Genomic DNA, 17658 nt, shown 5'->3' with positions numbered 1-17658 from the left:
CCCCAACACAACACCCATAATAGGCAGACTGCTGCCCTCTTTTAGCCCCATGGCTTGGCCATCAGCTGTGGGTTGGCTGGGTCTTGTCATAGGAGTTGGGGCTGCTGGGAGAAGCCCCCGGAGAACTGGCACACATTTTCCCACACTGAGTCAATGCTAAGAACACAGCCTCTGATCCCAGTCAAGACCCTCGGCAGTGGAGCTCTGACAGTTGTAAACACACCCCATCCCCGCTGCAGAGGCATGCTGCAGTCAGTGGGATCAAAGGCTGCAAAGCCCAGCACACATGCTGATAAGCGGCAACAACAGCTATGCACTATGCCCAAGGTGAGCGAAAGACAACTGAACTTGGCCCTGAGACAACTCTGAGCGCACAGACTACTATCTCCTTGTAAACCCCGAACCTACCGCACAGAGAGGCTGAGCAACCGGCCTAAGGTCAGGATAGTAGACTACAATTCATACCTAGGCTGGCCCAGCATTCGCTTTGGGCCTAGTTACAGTAGAACACACCTGAGTGACGGGGCCCGCATTACCACTCCCATCCAGAATCTCCCATCTTCTTGGCTCCTTTGCATCCCCTATCCTCTACCTGGTGCCGGGCAGGCAGGCTGCCTCCTCTCTTGTGCCATGTGACTTGGGCATGGGCCTGTCCTTGCACCACACAATTTAGATCCAGGGTCTGCCCCTCAGCCACGTGAGAGGAAGAGGACTCAATGCGGATGGGTGACGTGCTACCCGGGGCTGCAGGAAAAGACACAGTCAAACATCTTCCCCAAAGCTGCTCCAGCCTCCCCTCCCTCCGCATCCCAGCCCAGCCGAGTGGGCTACTCACGGTAGGCAAGGTTGGCCCCATGGTTGCGTGTGACCGTGACTGTGATGGTGGCTTCCTGCCCATTGCCTGCCCTGCACACATATTCTCCAGCATCTGCTGGGGAAGCCTGTAAGATGTACAGGCGGGAGCCGCGGACCTGGCCAGCCATGACAGGGATATAAGAGGCCTTCCCAGAGCCCAGCAGGGGCTCCATACCTGCCTGCCAGGCTGTGACCCCTATATAGCCTACCACCCACACACCCTTCCACGTTCTATGAGTGAGTACCTGATGCCGGGCTGGCAGGCTGCCCCCACGCTTGTACCATGTGACCTGCGCGTGGGCCTGTCCTGCCACCACACAGTTGAGATCCAGCATGTGACCCTCAGTCACAGTGGAGGATGAGGCCTCAATTCTGACAGGAGGGGCAGGCCCAGGGGCTGTAGGGACAGGGGAAGGTAACAGATATTTCCCAAGAGACACAGCTGAAGCTCCCTCTTGGAGCTGGCTCAGCCTTGTAATCTGAGGTCAGACCCCTGTTTCAGAAATTTGACAGCCCTGTCTTGAGGTCCGGAGCCCAAGAAGAGCCCAAGTTTTCTTCGTGGAAGGAAGCAGGAAGACAGACAGACAGGCAGACAGACAGACAGACAGACAAACAGACAGACAGGCAGGTAGTAAGGCTACCAGGGAGAAGGAAGTCAGGAGACATGGCCGAGAAGACCTTGATGGAAGACCTGGGTCATTCAGACAAAGCAATCTGCTTAGGTAGAGCCCTGGAGGCAGAGCCCAGGTGGCCGACTGTCCCCAGCTAGCAGTAGGAGTCACAGTTAGGGATGTCACACCCCAGAAGTCTTCTGCCTCTTGCAACTATCTGTATCACTGGGAGCCACTCACCAGGGATAGACTCGGCAGGTTCGATGGTGACCAGGACAGAGGTTTCTGTGTGCTCAGAGCCCAGGACGACATGGCACACATACTCGCCTGAGTCGGCAGGGGACACCTGGTGTAGTCTCAGCAGGGAACCATGGGTCTGCAAACGGGCAGGATTGGGGTTTAGGCAGGGCTTAAAGTGTCCCCATCCATTCCCTCTAGCAGGCTGACCCTGGGACGGTGTTACCTGGTGCCGGGCAGGAAGGCTGCCTCCACGTTTGCGCCACGTCACCTGTGCCTGCCCAGGCACCACGCAGTTCAGATCCAGGGTTTGTCCTTCGGCCACGTGGGAGGACGAGGATTCAATGCGGATGGGTGGGGTGATGCTGGTGGCTGGGCACAGAGAGGGTGGTTAGAGGCCAGCCTTGAACCTCCAGCCCCCTGAGTGAAGCAGTGAGTGCCCTTTGCTGGCCCATCTCCAGTTCAGGACTTTGTCGCCCTTAGGACCTCTAGATGAGAAGATTTAGGGAGCCAAGGACTTTCTCTGTCAGGGCAGGCAAGAGTATGCCTAGCACAACTTTACCTTTCCCATCAAGCTAAGCATATCCTGACCTGACAGGTGTTTAAGCCACACCCATACCCAGAGGGTAGCCTACAAATGGCACAGTCTACCCAGAATAGGAAAATGAGGTTGCCAGAGGTCGAAGAATCACCTCAAGATTGATGAAGGGCAGAGCCCAGATTTGAATCCCTATCAGCCTAACTCCTGACTCAGTGTGGAAGCCAACACTACTGTATGCAGGGAGAGCTTCCGGGAGCTTGAGGTAAGCTAGATCCGCATCCATTCCACCCCCAGCCTGCTGGCTTCCAGAACAGGCGGCAGAGGCTGACAGGATGCCCCTGCATCCTGATGTCTCTGGAGAGAGAGATCATGAGCATCCTTCTCTGCCTGGGAGAGCCTATGGCTCTGTCAGCTCCCCTGTCACCTCACCTGGGGTGTAGCTGGGGCCTGAATGGGGGCTGTGAAGGACAGAGACAACAATGGAAGCCTCCTTAGGGCCCACGTCACTCTCCACTCGGCACACATAGTCTCCGGAGTCTGCCGGTGAGACCTGCGGGAGCCGCAGCCGGGAGCCGTGGACCTGGGCCAGGCGGGGCAAAGGTGAGTGAAGCTGAGGCTGTAGCTGTGATCCCAACTCCCTCTGAGCCACAAAAGTTCAGTCATCCAACCCACAGGCTCTACTCTGAGCCATTCACGCCAGGCTGGGAGCCAGGAGGGAGGGAAATGTCCTGATCCTACACCACAGACACACAGCTAGGCAGCTAAAACACCAAGACCCCGCCCACTTCCCCCTGCTTACCCCGCCCCCCGCCCCCGCCTCCACTCACAAGCTAGCCACAGCCTGTGCCTCCATCCCAAGTACCAGCCCCAGGCTGAAAAAGCCTCCTACCTGGGCATGGGGAGGCAGGCTGCCCCCTCGCTTGTACCATGTGACCTGGGTGTAGGTCAACCCCATCACCGCACAGTTAAGGTCAAGCGTCTGTCCTTCAGTCACGGATGGCGACGAGGATTCTATCCTGACTGGCACTGAGTTGGCACCCGAAGCTGTAGCCACAGCGGAGTGAGCATGCCTCAGAGGGCCTCGGCTCACCTCTCCCAAAATGTCAGCCCGCCCCGGAGGGAGGCCCCATACCTGAGAGGACGACCACCTGAATGCGTGCCTGGGCGGTGCCTGTGGGGCTGGTGGCCACACAGAGGTAGAAGCCAGCGTCAGCAGCTGTAATGGCTGGGATGAGCAGTGTGGGGATGTCTGTGTTCTCTGACCGGGCCTGCCACGTACATGGAGAGAAGGCTCAGGTATTTGTGAGGGGGCCAGTGCAGACTTGAAAGGATCAAGCCCTCCACCAAGATGAGTTGGGAATATTAGAATGGAGTCACTATGGAATTATGGACCATGGAATTAGGCTATAAAGGGGTGAGTGGGGTGTGGGAGGAAAGACTAGAGTATAGAGTCTGAGTAGGAGGTTCAGTGAGCCCGGGGTTGGGGGTGGGGAGGGGAGAGCATGGAGGGACAGGTGGATGAATGCTGTGACTCTATTGGGACAGCCAGGCTGGCTCACCTGTGGGGGCAGGCTGCCTCCCTCCTTCCTCCAGGTGATGCTGGCACTGGGTACCCCTGCTGCCCTGCAGTACAGCCTCACTGTGCGGCCTTCATGCACCTGGGTCCTCTCGGGGCTAACCTGGACCCTGGGTCCACTGCCCCCTGCAGACAGAACCCCTGTGAAGATGTGCCCTCTCTAAGGTTCTCCCACCCTCACCACCCCACTTCAAGGCCGGCCCTCTCACCGTGCACCTGAAGCATAGCCCTGGCCACATGCTGCCCAGCGCTGCTGAGGGCACGGCACAGGTACTGGCCCTGATCCGAGGGTTCAATGGCTGGCAAGCGCAGGATGCCGTTGTGGATCTGAGCCTTCGCAGGAAGCTGGCCGCTAGGACCCCCTGGTCGGGAGATGTGGGTCAGCATACCCCGGGACTGGCCCTTGTCCTCCTTACCCAGGACAGCCAGTCTCACCTATCCATTCCAGCATGGGGGTGGGGTTCCCCGTGGCGCTACAGCGGAACTCAGCCTGTTGTCCCGGCTGCACGGTGAGCTGTGGAGGGTGTATGGAGGCCACAGGGGCAGTGGAGGTACCTGAGACTAACAAGAAAGCAAGGATAAGATACAGTCACGGTGGGGACTATCTCCAACTCTCAGCTATAGCCCCTTGCCAGTCTCCGCTTCTATTCCAGCCCTGCATAGCCATTCTGCCGTGCAGTAGCTGAGGGTGGGGGGCTGAGAGGTTGGGGTGAGGGTGGGAGCCAGGGTCGGCGAGGGCTTTGGAAACATCATGAGCCTTGATCTAAGACCTCCCCATGGTGCCCTCCCTCCTCTTTCTAAAGGGGCTTCACAATGCTGCCCAGACTCTCTAACTTCATGGTACTTCTGCCTCAACCTCCAACCTCTGGGGTTACAGGCCCTCACCATCTTCCTCTCACTTCTCGCCCTTCAATCCCTCCCACCCCTGGCTTTCATCACCATGCACAAGAGTCCGTGTCTGCTCTCTCACTAGGGTCACCTCGGTTAGGACATATGCCTCAGGAGGACTGAGGTACAGTTTGTCCTTCTGTACCCCAGTTCTTCAGAGCCTAGAGAGAGCTACAGTATAGGGGGAACCCTGGGGCCAGGCTCCGATCACAACAAGGCATACCCTGAACATGCAGTGTGGCTGTGCCCTGGTCCATAGCGAACATGTTGGAGCCAGTACACACGTAGGTGCCCGCGTCACTTGGCTGCACATTGCGAATGGTCAGGATGCCGTTGAAGTCCATAGCACGGGACGGCAGCTTCCCATTGTGCAGACGGGTCCATACCAGGGTGTAGGCTGGGGACTGCAAGCCGGCAGCAGGGTGAGGGTTACGTGTGGGCTCAGGGAGCCCAGGAGAAGACTTCCCCCACCACTCCCTGTCTGCTCACTTTGCTCTTGGCCGTACAGATGAAAGTGACGTCAGCTCCGGGCCGCACACTCTGGCTCCGCTGCTCCTCCACTGTCACTGTGATGGGCTTGCTGGGAGCCTCTGTGAGTGGGAAGTCTCCAGTGAGCGCCACACCTTTGGTTCTGTGTCACTTCCTCTTAGGCCTGCTTTCCTGACCCCTTCTATGAGACAGGTCTTCCTGTTTCCCTAGCTGGCCTGGAACTCACTATATAGACCAGGATGGCCCCAGATTCAGAGATCTTCCTGGTTCTGTGCCTCCAGTGCCCTCTCTTTGAAGATGGAGTCTCAGGTACTGCAGGCTGGCTTCAAATTCCTTTGTAGCTGAGGATGACTTTAAATTCTTGATCCTTCTGCCTCAACCTCTCAAGAGCTGGGATTACAGGCTTGTGCTACCACATCTAGTTTTTACATAATATATATTTAATATAAAATATAAAAATGGGAGGGCTGGAGAGATGGCTTGGTGGTTAGGAACACGGACTATTCTTCCAGATATCCTGAGTTCAATTCCCAGCAACCACATGGTGACTCACAACCATCTGAAAAGTGATCAGATCCATCTTCTGGTGTGTCTGATACAGCTACAGTGTACTTATATACATAAAGTAAACAAATAATTCTTTAAAAATATATAACTATGTAATATAAACTGTATATAATATAAAAATATAAATATGTACTAGGTATAATTATATATTTATATTAATATAACTCTCTCTATATATACATACATATATGAATGTATGTATAGTGTGTGTATATGTGGATGTGTGCATATACCTGTGAGTATAGGTGCCTACAGAGGCCAGAAGAGGGTACCAGATCCTCTTGAAGCTGAAGTTACTGGTGATTGTAAGTGACCTATGCTGAAGAGCAACATATGCTCTTAACCATTGAGCCATATCTCCAGTCCCACACCCAGCTTAGGTGTGGTTCAAATGCAAGGCTTTGCACATGGTTGGTAAGCTCTCGATCAGCTAAGCCACATCCCCAGCGCATCTCCTTTGGATATCTCTTTCTTCCTGGTACAGCTGGGATGCCATTCCACTTCCTGGTGCCTCCCTGCACCTTCCTGGCCTAACCTGATCAGATCTCTCCCCTGCCAGCACCGAGCAGTCAGCATGTGGTCCAGCGAGAGCATACTGGCCCCAGTTCCTCATCCCAGGCCACAGATGAGCTCTCAACATTTTACACTGTCTGGCTTCTTCTCTGCTTCCAGTTTGAGCCCTGAGACAGCTATTTCTTACTTTTTCCCAGCCCCCTCAACCTGTCAACCCACCATTCCACCGTCAAGCCCATGGCTTCAACTTACACTTGCTTAGAAGACAGAATCTGCCAGTCAGGTGTATTTCTATGGCCACCCAGTGTCTAACCTTTCTGTGCAGTCTACCCCTCCCCGTCCCGCAGTTGAACTCTCCCTTCCTCCTCCCTGGTCCCTGAAGGATGTGACCATGCTTCTGCCTGCCCCACCCCACCCTGCATTTCAGAGCTCTGAATCCTTCCTGAGGACTTCCTCCTACACCATATCAATCCCTGCCGCTTGCTTCACTGACCAATTTGTTCTAGAAATTTCCATGTCTGGAATTATCCCCTCTAACTCCACGTTTTTCCACATGCTTCTGCATTGCTTACTTGACCTCTGACCTCTCTCCAGAGCTGAGACTTTCCCCCCGCTCCTACACAGGGTCTTGCATACGTGGTCCAGGCTGGCCTCCATCTGGAGATCCACCTGCCTCAGCCTCCTAAGCATGAGCCTTAAAGGCAGCTGCCATGCGCCCTGCTCAGAGCCACGATCCTTGGAGGAGTTTCCACATGCTCCAAGTGTCCGCTCGCGCTCCCACTTCATTCAGCTGGTCTTGTCAGTCCGACCTTCATGTTTTCCCTGCCTATACCGTGCTTTCCACAGAGTGTTGGACAAGCAGCTTTCCCGGAGGCCCTTGCCCCAGTTTGCATCCTAGACACCCCTTCCCTACTTGCTCCAATCCCGCTGGCTTCTCTTCTGGCTTTTTCCACCCTTCCTCTTGAGTGTGACAGTTTGGCTTTGGAGCTTGGTGGACAATCCTATCTAGTGCCTGTCCTGAATAAAACTCAGCTAATGCCCAAGACAAGCTGGGACACACAGACCACGTAGAACATGGTGACTCTGGAGTTCCAAGTTTCCTCGTCCCATTAAACAACTCGGGAAAATCTGCTTGCGACAGCCATTCACTTGACCATGTCTTCCTTGTCTGACACCTTCTTTTCTCTGCTGCCCTCCCTTTTTGGGATCCTACAGTGTCTCTGCTTTGGGGAACCCAAATAAAGACACTTTACAGGCTGAGCATTCCTCATCTCAGTAAACGGCGCCCAGACCCAAGGCGGTATCTTCTCCCTTCATCCCTAAGGATGGATGGCAGAGTCCTGCGGATTCTGCCTGGGGAGCAGGTGTGAATGCATCATCCCCTGTTTCTCCACAGGTAATATCTTTGTCCAGCAGCCACTATCCTCTCTAGCATCCTGGCAGCTTCTAGCTAGGCCAGGGATGCGGGGACTCACCAGCGACCAGTAGCTCAGCCCTGCTGTTGCTCGTGTGAATCAGGTTTCGGCAGGTACAGATGTAGACGCCGGCGTCGGAGGGCTGCACGCTAGGGAAGTGGAGCTCAGAGCCTGGGGTGGGGAGAGACTTGTCTAGGTCTAGCTCCAGCTCAAGCCCCACCCCCACCCCCGCAAGCAGGACAGGAACAGGGCTGACTCATGGGACAGAGGTCGGTGCACGAGTACCTTGATGCCGCTGTTGAGCGCTGCTGGGCAAGGGCCGTCCATCTTCACGGGACCAGTAGAAGTAGTGTGGTGGGCTCCCACTGACCTGGCACCTCAGGGAGTGTGGGCCGCCTTGGGGAACCACGCTCCGAGATGGATGGATCTGAACCTCCAGGGACTCTTTTGCTAATGGAGTGGCAGAAGGATGTCATTCAGCCGGGAAGGCACCAGCATAAGACAGTGTCTCCCCAAGCCTTAGGTCCCCGACCTCAGCACTCCATCCCTCACACTCTCTAGGGCCCACAACTCCCTCTCCCACCATGCTAGGCCATGGTCCTACTCACTCAGTGGCTGGCACCGGCCTCCTTGTACATTGGGGTCACCCTCATAGCCTGGGGCACACCTGTTAGGAGGAACAGGGACCAGCTCTGGTAAGCCCCAAGGGGCCTAGTGTCTCTCACAGGGAATTTGAGGAGCCCTCTCAGCCAGCTGCCCATAGTATATTGAGGAAGCTCAGGGGCCTAGAAGGACTCTAGGGACCAGGGAAGCTGGAACACAGGGCCCCAAGGAGCTGAGACAGAAGTTGCCAATGGAGAGGTAAGCCCGCTATTCTTCAGGGAAGCATTCATTCAGCAAACATTTACTAGGGAGATGGTATGGACCAGACCCCTTGCTTGGTGTGGAGGCACAGCAGGAGACATGGCAAGGTGCCTAGTCTGGGACAAATTTTATGTAAACTAAGAATGAGGGTAAGGACCAGGGGCCATGTGGACCCAGGGAGAAGTGAAGTCACAGACAGACACTGCGGAGCACGGCTCCTACGCTGTCATGGGTCCCCTCAAGTATGCTACACAGTGCTTCCAGAGAACTGATCAAGCTTGGAAATGTTTATCTCCTAGCTGTTTTTCCTTCGACTCATCTATTTTGGATTCCAGGCTGACAGACACAGTTTGCCAGTTTATCCCCAGCACCTCAGCACACCGCACGGACACATAATAGATGCTCAATAAAAATGGGCTAAGCCCCGCATGGCAAACGCCACACCTGTGGCCAGCCTGGACTACACAAAGTTGGAGGCCAGTCTAGGCTTATCCCGAGACTCCGTTTTCATCTGTCCACCCTCCCAAAGGGCTCAACAAATGCAAGAGGCTGAATCTCGAAGGCCGAGGGGAGTTAGCCAGGAAGGGGCGGGGTTGGGGGGCACACAGGGAACAGCACATAATGATATGAACAGTAAGAATTCAAGAAGTTGGGCTGGAGAGATAGCTCAGTGGTTAAGAGCACAGACTTCTCTTGCGAATGTCCTGAGTTCAATTCTCAGCAACCACATGGTGGCTCACAACCATCCGTAATGAGATCTGACGCCCTCTTCTGGAGTGTCTGAAGACAGCTACAGTGTACTTACATATAATAAATAAATAAATCTTAAAAAAAAAATTCAAGAAGTTTCCAGGGGTGGTCGCACACATCTGTACTGTCAACACTGGAAGCAGTGTAGCCTGGGTTATACAGTGAGACTCCGTGCCTTAACAACAAAACGGAACAAAACAAAACACCCCAAGTGATTCAAGAAGTTTCTCCCAATCCCAGCTGGTGGAAGAACAGACATATGCCTGAAACACGGAGTCATAGCATTTGCTCATCCCAAGGCGGCATTAACGTGGGAAGTGTTTGGAACAGTGAGGACCATGGTAGAGACTTTTCCGAGCCACACCCTGCAGGACTCTCGCCTGGGAGTCTCCTATTCACCCCATCTCTTCCCACTCCATACTTACTGCTCACAGTACTGCCCAGTGTAGCCAGGTTCACAGGCGGTGCAGCGGTACCCTCCAGCTCCAAGGCTCTCACAGGTGCGGGAGAACCTGGGGCAGGCAGGCAGGCAGGTGTCAGGCCCCAGGAGCCCCCTTCCCAGCTTGCCTCCTGTCCTCCAGCAGGAGCCCATCCTTGGATCTGAGCAAAGTACTCACATGTTCTCTGGGTTGGTCAGCGGGCAGGCACAGGGCTGGCAATCCTCAGGCGTCCCAGCCGTGGCATCTCCATAGTAACCAGTTGCACACAGCTCACAGAACTCACCGGCTGTGTTGTGCTGACATCGCTGCAGGGCACAAGGGGGTCAGACACCAGCCATGAAGTCAAACTCATCCAAACACCCTGATCCAGAAACCATAGACCTATAGGCATGTCTTAAAGATGAGTCTGAGCCGGGCGTGGTGGCGCAAGCCTTTAAACCCAGCACTGGGGAGCCAGAGGCAGGCCGATTTCTGAGTTCGAGGCCAGCATGGTCTACAAAGTGAGTTCCAGGACAGCCAGGGCTATACAGAGAAACCCTGTCTCGAAAAACCAAAAACCAAAAACCAAAAAAAAAAAAAAAAAAAAAAATGATGAGTCTGGGAGGCTGGCAAGATGGCTCATCGGGTAAGAGCACTGACTGCTCTACCGAAGGTCCCGAGTTCAAATCCTAGCAACCACATGGTGGCTCACAACCAACCACCTGTAATGAGATCTGACACTCTCTTCTGGTGAGTCTTAAGTCAACGACAGTGTACTTATTTATAATAATAAATAAATCTTTGTGTCGGAGCAAGCAGTGACTGAGCGAGAGGAGTTGACCGGAGTGAGCAGAGGTCCTAAAAAAACCTCAATTCCCAACAACCACATGAAGGCTCACAACCATCTGTACAGCTAGTGTACTCACATACATAACATAAAATAAATAAATAAATAAATAAATCTTTAAGAAGAATCTGGAAGGACATATGGATTTAATCACAGTGATACCCATCAGCCCAGTCGTGCTGAAAAGAACACCCGTGGGGACCTGGATAAATCAAAACGTCGACCTAGGCCTGGGTTTAGTGATGCGTTGGCAACATCAGCAATTGAGAGGGATGCAGGAGGATCAGGAGGTCTAGATCACCCTTGGCTACACAGCGAGTCAGCTGTCTCAGAAAAAACATTAGCAGGCGCACATGCGTGTGTGTGTGTGTGTGTGTGTGTGGGTGGGTGTGTGTGTGGGTGTGTGGGTGTGTGATATTAAAGAAAAGCAAAGGTACACACTTGGGCACAGAGCCTTGAAGATACACGTTTCACTATGAAAAAAAAACACCACCCAGAACGGGACTGGAGAGATGGCTCAGTGGTTAAGAACACTGGTTGCTTTCCAGAGGACCCAGGTTCAATTCCTAGAACCCACATGTTTCCTCACAACTGTCTGCAGAACAAAGGCATCTTCTGATGCCCCCTTCTGGACTCCATAAGCACCAGGTATGTGCATGGTACACAGACATAGGCAAAACACCCATATATATTAAAAAAACCCAAAGACCCAATTAGAAGCATATACAATCTTATATAAAGACAGCCTCATGTGAGATGTTAACATAGTGTGTTCCTTGCTTCATACTGAGTTTGGGACTCTGTCAACTATCTGTGCCCTGGTCATGTACCTGTATGGTTATACACAGACCACTCCAAAAAATGAATGGAAAGATATATTTACCAAGTTTGATCCCTACCACCACCACCACCACCACCACCACCACCAACCCTAAGCCTCTGTCATCTGTCTCCTTTGCTATAGCATCAGCCATCTGGGTGTAAGCAATGAGGAACCATAGCTTCCTTTACAAAGAAGAATGGCGTTCCACAGTTCTGGCTTCCTACCATATTTGCCTCTTTTATTCACCCAGGTGCTCTCCTATGAACTTGTCATCCTGGAAGCAGGCACACCTTACCAAGACCCCTCCCCATCCCAGTGCCCACCCCCAGCCTAGCCCGCTTGAAGCTCACCGAGCAGGCTCCAGTCTCCGGGTGACACAAGTCGGAGTGGCCGTTGCATTCACACAACTCGCACTGACCAAGGTACAGTCCGCTCCCAGTGCGAGTGTAGCCCGGGGCACAGTCCTAGTGGACAGAAGAGAGTTGGTCTCCGTTGGCCACGGGGTTCCACCCAGAGCCAGCAGATCTAGCCTTCTGTCTATCCTGCCCTGTCCAGTGTCTAATCCCCACTGGCTCTAGAAAAGAGCATCCCAGGCCTGTCTTCATGAACCACAAGCTCTCTCAAGAGGCCTTAGCCTGGCTCTCATCTCTCATGGGATGCAGGAGACAGGGCTTGGTGTGCCCAAGCAGTGTTAGCTTGGAGAGATGTAGTATATCCTTAATGGGGAACCTGCCTTACTCTAAGACCTTGGTTCCTGAAAATTCTGGTGGGAACGGTCTTTCTAGAAACACTTCACAGCTAAGTGGGGAAGTCAGCTGGAAAGATCACTTGGGAGAGAGGGCCCTTGTAGATATTTTGCGTGTTTTTATGTATTTGTGTGAGTGTGTATGAGCCACAGTGTGTATTTGGAGGTCAGGAGACAACTTGTAGGAATCAGGTCATCTCTCCTTCAACAATGTGGGTCCTGGGAGGTGAGCTGAGGTCTGGGCACTGTGGCAAGTGAGTGATTTTGTCGCCTAAGCCATCTTGCCAATATTTAAAACTGGCTTTGCATGCATTAGTTAGTGATCCTGCCAGGCCTGGTGACACACATCTGGAATCCCAGCACTTTAGGAATGGTGACAGGAAGACTGGGATGTTCAAGGCTAGCCCCTGCTATATATCAAGCTCAAAGCTAGCCTGAGCTTATATAAGCCCCTGCCTTGAAAATTCAAATCAAACCAAAACCAAAACCCACGCCAAACAGGCACAGTCATAGGGGAAGCACACACAGCATGGCAGATGTTGGAGATGAAGGATCTCAGGTCTGGAGAGCGGGCGGTTCTCTCTCTACCCTGCCCTTCTGTCAAAGGCCTCCTTTCCACAATACATGGTCAGGTGATGGATATCTTGGGCTGAGCTGCAATAGGCACAGGGCACAGAGGCGCTTCCCAACAGCTCTTCCTTCAAATGAGGCAAACTTGGTATCTCTGAGGAGCATGAATTTCCACACTGGGATTTGGAAGGTCGGTGGCCCCAGATAAAGCATAGGGACATTAAAGTGTAGAGACGTGGGCTTGCTACAGCTATACCCAACTCCTGGCCTCCCTGCCACCCACCCCCCCTGGAAAGGGTTCTGCTACCTCATCTGATGTTGAAAGAGTCAATGTCACGTGTAGGGTAAACTCCTGTCCACCTGGAGCTGAGAGCTTGGGCCACATCTGGCAGAGACTCCCAGGAGCTTCAAAGTGACAGACCTCTGTCCCACCCACGGACCCTCGCTACACAGTACACCATGCCTCGATCCGCATTCAACAGACACATTGTCCCTGTGTGGCTCCGATCATGGGATGCCTATAGCAGCATGACTGCCCCACTTCAGGGCCTTGTTCTAAGCTATTCACAGTGACCCGGCTGCAGACCCAGCCACCATGTGCTTCTCCTGAAGCCTACAGTGACATCACTCCGTGCTGTGCGCCTGAGGCATGTCCTTGCTCAGCTCTGAAAGTCTTATGTGCTTGAGCGTGTCTCCCCATCTGCCATTTTTTAGGCAGTAGTGGCTGCTGGTTAGGACAAACAGACTTTGGAGTCCATCAGATCTAGGTTCACGTTAGTCCCCCGCATGTTGACTGTGTGCCCCTGGGTAAGTCACCTATCCCTTGGAGAGTTTGTTTCTATCAGTTAAAGGGATGGCTTGGGGCTGGAGAGCTGGCTCAGAGGTTAAGAGCACTGACTACTATTCTAGAGGCTTTCAGTTCAATTCTCAGCAACCATATAGAGGCTCACAACCATCTCTAATGGGATCCAATGCCCACTTCTGGTACATCTGATAGCTGCAGTATATATATAAAATCCTTAAAAAAAAGTCTTTAAAGGGATGGCTTGGCTCTTAGGGAGTGACCACAACAATGTGAGAACAAAAGTCACCTAACTGAGCGAGCAGTTACGGCCTATAGCAGTGGTTACTGACCAACCACTTTGCACACACCATGGCACTGGAGCGGATGCAGCCAGGCCAGCCAGCCACACACCCACCTGGCAGGACAAGCCAACATAGCCTGGGGGGCAGCGACACTCTTCCACCTCGAGGGCTCGGGGTCCACTGGAGGGCCCTGGCTGGGCCACTTCTAGGCTCACGGCACTGATACTGGCTGCCCGTGGCACAGAGGAGAATGTGGCCCGCACCAGAAGTTCATCCAGATCTGCCAGGGCCATGAGCAAATGCTCTCGGGTCGCAGGCTGTCCATCTGGCCGCCGCCAGAACTCCTGTGTAGGGGGACAGCAAGTGTCAGTGGAAGCTCTGGGCCACATCTCCTGAACTTGTAGACCTGTGTGCCTGGGGAGTCAAAGGCAAGTGCTACCCACCTCTCGGAAGATGATCTCATAGCTCCTCCTCTCTGGGCCCTGTAGTGCTGGCTGGGAAGCCACCAACATGATGTTATTGCCCTGCAGAGACACCAGCAAGGTTAGGAAGGGTACTTAGGGCAGGGGTACCCACCAACCCCAGGCTCTCCCAACCACTTGGACTCTCGTCCGTCCACACCCCCAAGCTCATGCGTCTGCCCACTGTGCCCATGGACAGCAGCCAGGCTAAGAACTTGGGAGTAGCCAGCCATGCAGTGGCAAGGAGACCACATTGGCTAGCTGGGTATTGGGACCGTGGCTTCCACTTACTCTTCTGCCTGACCACGGTGGATTCTAATGAGCTCACCGTAATCTGGATATCAGGGTCCAAGAGTGGGCTGCCCTGTGGCCCGGCTGTGTAGGAGAGGGTGTACCGCAGCTTCCCGCCATAGGCTGCCACCTGTGGAGGGACAAGATCTCACAGGTAAGGGGCAGAGCCTCTTGCTCCTGTGTGTCACACCCTAACCTCAGAAGGCCAGAGCTCGCACCACAGAGAGGCTGAAAGGCCCTCTCAGTTCCTCTCCAGCCTTCCTCATGAGAGGACATCTTTCCCTCCCGTTCTCCATTGCCTGACAGTCAGTCAGCAAACTCTGAGTCCCTTTTTATGTGTAGGCATTTCCCATAAAATGACAAGAGTAATAGCAGTGAGACGCTGCCAAGATCAGAAATTTTAGCTCAGGGCTTGGGGTCTGCATGGGTTCGGAGGCCTCGTCTCCTAGGTTTCTGGCTTTGGATCTGTCTAGAATTTACTTCCTTCTTTCTGTGAACTACATCCTTGTTCTCTCTCTCTCTCTCTTTCTCTTAAATTATTTACTTTATTTTAGGTGTGTATGTGTAGTACAATAATCCATGAGTGTATGGAAGCCTGTGGAGGTCAAAAGAAGCCTTAGATCCCTGGCACTGGAGTTACAGGGGGTTGAGTTGCCATGTGGTTGCTGGGAATTGAACCTGGGTCCTCTGAAAGAGCAGTCAATGCTCTTAACCTCTGAGCCACCTCTCCAGTCCCCTCCTTGTTCTCTTTATATAACAACCTTCTGGTACGCACGGGTCCCTCCCATCTGCTGTGGAGAGCAAGCCAGCCAAGCCTGCCCAATTAACACGGTTCTAGATCAGGAAGGGAGATGGGTGGGGTCCGTCCCAGTGTGACCAGACGCAAGGTGGCCATGTATTCCTCTTCCCAGCTGGGGAAAGGACAGTGCACCTGGCACACCTCTTTCATTCGGGACAGGGAAACTCCTATCTCCCATGGGACCAGAAGCAACACAATGAGAAAAAACCCCCTATGAGTGTCTGTATCCAGCTGTCATCCTTGGACCCTGTGGTTTCATGAGCCATTCTATTGTTTGATTGTTATTGTTTATTTGTTTGTTCTTTATTGTGGACAAACCACCTGGACTTGTGTCTCTGTAGGCATGGTTAGAAGGTTTAGTTTTGTAAAGGGCTCATTCACCCTGGCAGCTGAGGTCCCAGCTCTGACCCCTGGACTTTCTTCCCTCTCCTTCATCACCAGGGCAGACAGCTGGCTGAAAACTACCCAGCACAGAGTGTCTGTCTGGTTCAAGTGCGTTCATTCAGTGGGTGAATATTGATCAAACACCAGTTGGCTACACGCCAGGCCCTGGGTGACATAGGCCCCAGGGCTATTCTCTTAACAACCCAGGGTGTGGTAAGAAACTTATTAGAACAACCAGATTACAACGGAAACAACTGGATTCCTGTTTGTTTTGGATGCCAGTGAGTTCACAGTGTCATCTGGGAGCAGCTTTCTAGGAAGTGGAAGGCGTGTGCCACACAAGGATGTTAGTCAAGGTCTAGAGATGCCAGCTCTGCTGTCTGGACAACTGTGGACACGCTTACTTTGAGCCCTACTTCCCTCACCTGCAGATAGGAGAAAAAATACTTTAAAGGGCACCTCGAGGATTACATAGCTCAGGCCACATACAGGGACACACTCATCTTAGTGCAGAGAACACACTTGAAGGCCAATGGCTCTCCCCTTCTTATGGTACCCACCCAGATTCTGGTAGACTCTTACCTCACTTCCTCTGGACCTGCTTGGCCTAGACTGGCTGCTGATTGCAGTCTTACACGTGTTAATCAAATCCTGCCTCCCTCCTCCAACTGCTGGCGACCAGACCTGGGCCTTAAGCATTCTACCACTTACCACTAAGTCAATGCCCTGATCCCAAGGTATACACAATATGAAGAGGCTCTCTCTGTCACATGGGGACAAGGAGGCAAGGTAGGAGCCATATCAACTTGAATGTTAATGTCAGGGTAACAGTAACAACACCCAGGATGGTGGCGGTGGCTCTGTTGGTAAAGTGTTTATGTGCAAGTGTGGGGACCTGGGTTTGCTTCTCAGAGAACTGCCCCCCCCAAAAAGTCCTGGGCATTCTAATACTGGTGAGACAAAAAGAGTGACCCCAGGGACACCGTGAGTGGCCAGCCTACTCCGGTAAGCTCCAGTCCAGTGAGAGACTGTGTCTCAAAAAAACAAAGAATAACAGCGGGAGTTGTCCTCCAGCTTCCAGAGGCTCATGTGCATATGCAAGTGTACACACACACACACACACACACACACACACACACACACACACACACACGAGAGAAAGACAGCGACATTCAGAGTGCAGGACTGGTAAAAACAGTGAAGAGTTCTGGAAGGCCAGCCCAGTAATTGCCTCTGTACTGATAATACAGCACCCAGCAAGTGCCTAATAAATGCACCCCCTGACACCCCCCCCACACACACACACATGGCCCTTCCACTTCCAGGTTACCTTGTTCCCTAGGAAGGCTCGGGGCAGCTGCCAGTAATAGAGGCTTCCAGGCAGCAGAGAGAAGCCCTCGTAGGAAAGTGAGAACTAGATCAGAAGAATAGAAGGGAAGAATGGGGTACAGGCGCCCCAGCAGGGACCCAGAACCCACCCAACCCCACAGCACACGCCCACCATGCTCTCTGGGTGACCTGCTTCCTGCTATGGGCCCAGGTCCTCTAGATGTTCTTTCTAAGCATGGTCTTGTTTTGCCTTGAATACGGTGTGTCCTTCCGGAGGACCCCAGGATCAGTGGGGCACATGGTAAACACCTAAAACTCCAGTGGCTCTTCTTATGTATGTATGTATGTATGTATGTATGTATGTATGTATGTATGTATTTACATATATGTAAAAATGTAGCTGGAGCTGAATGTGAAGGTGCACACCTTTAAATCCCAGCATTTGGGAGGCAATATGCAGGTGGGTCTCTGTGAGTTTGAGGCCAGCCTGGTCTATCCTGGTAAGTTCCAGGACAGCCTTGGCTACATAATAAGATCCTATCTTGAAAGAAAGAAAGAAAGAAAGAAAGAAAGAAAGAAAGAAAGAAAGAAAGAAAGA

At 52.9% G+C, this 17658-nt stretch overlaps 1 protein-coding gene and 1 non-coding gene across 6 annotated transcripts in view; both read right to left on the bottom strand.

Annotated features, from left to right (window-relative positions):
• Window positions 1-17658, bottom strand: part of Hspg2 (perlecan (heparan sulfate proteoglycan 2)) — a 101880-nt gene that overhangs the window by 27148 nt on the left and 57074 nt on the right. For all 5 annotated transcript variants that reach the window (XM_030253228.1, XM_030253229.1, XM_006538573.2 and 2 more), the window contains 22 exons: window positions 14586-14678; window positions 14240-14320; window positions 13910-14140; window positions 11746-11859; window positions 9924-10051; window positions 9732-9818; window positions 8301-8359; window positions 7978-8142; window positions 7753-7863; window positions 5198-5298; window positions 4932-5112; window positions 4256-4381; window positions 4030-4182; window positions 3804-3946; window positions 3377-3512; window positions 3134-3288; window positions 2674-2824; window positions 1930-2075; window positions 1707-1842; window positions 1101-1252; window positions 836-971; window positions 593-744 (listed from right to left, as the gene is read on the bottom strand). In XM_030253228.1, the coding sequence (XP_030109088.1) occupies window positions 593-744; window positions 836-971; window positions 1101-1252; window positions 1707-1842; window positions 1930-2075; window positions 2674-2824; window positions 3134-3288; window positions 3377-3512; window positions 3804-3946; window positions 4030-4182; window positions 4256-4381; window positions 4932-5112; window positions 5198-5298; window positions 7753-7863; window positions 7978-8142; window positions 8301-8359; window positions 9732-9818; window positions 9924-10051; window positions 11746-11859; window positions 13910-14140; window positions 14240-14320; window positions 14586-14678 (2937 nt within the window). The remainder of the gene's footprint in view (window positions 1-592; window positions 745-835; window positions 972-1100; window positions 1253-1706; window positions 1843-1929; window positions 2076-2673; window positions 2825-3133; window positions 3289-3376; window positions 3513-3803; window positions 3947-4029; window positions 4183-4255; window positions 4382-4931; window positions 5113-5197; window positions 5299-7752; window positions 7864-7977; window positions 8143-8300; window positions 8360-9731; window positions 9819-9923; window positions 10052-11745; window positions 11860-13909; window positions 14141-14239; window positions 14321-14585; window positions 14679-17658) is intronic.
• Mir7018 (microRNA 7018) lies at window positions 5113-5197 on the bottom strand. The gene has a single exon (NR_105985.1). It is a non-coding gene; the product is annotated as a microRNA 7018 (primary transcript).

Source organism: Mus musculus, chromosome 4 (assembly GCF_000001635.26).
Source record: "Mus musculus strain C57BL/6J chromosome 4, GRCm38.p6 C57BL/6J".
Taxonomy (NCBI): Eukaryota; Metazoa; Chordata; class Mammalia; order Rodentia; family Muridae; genus Mus; species Mus musculus.
Note: the sequence above shows the minus strand (reverse complement) of the source record. Positions and strands in the feature narration are given on the sequence as shown.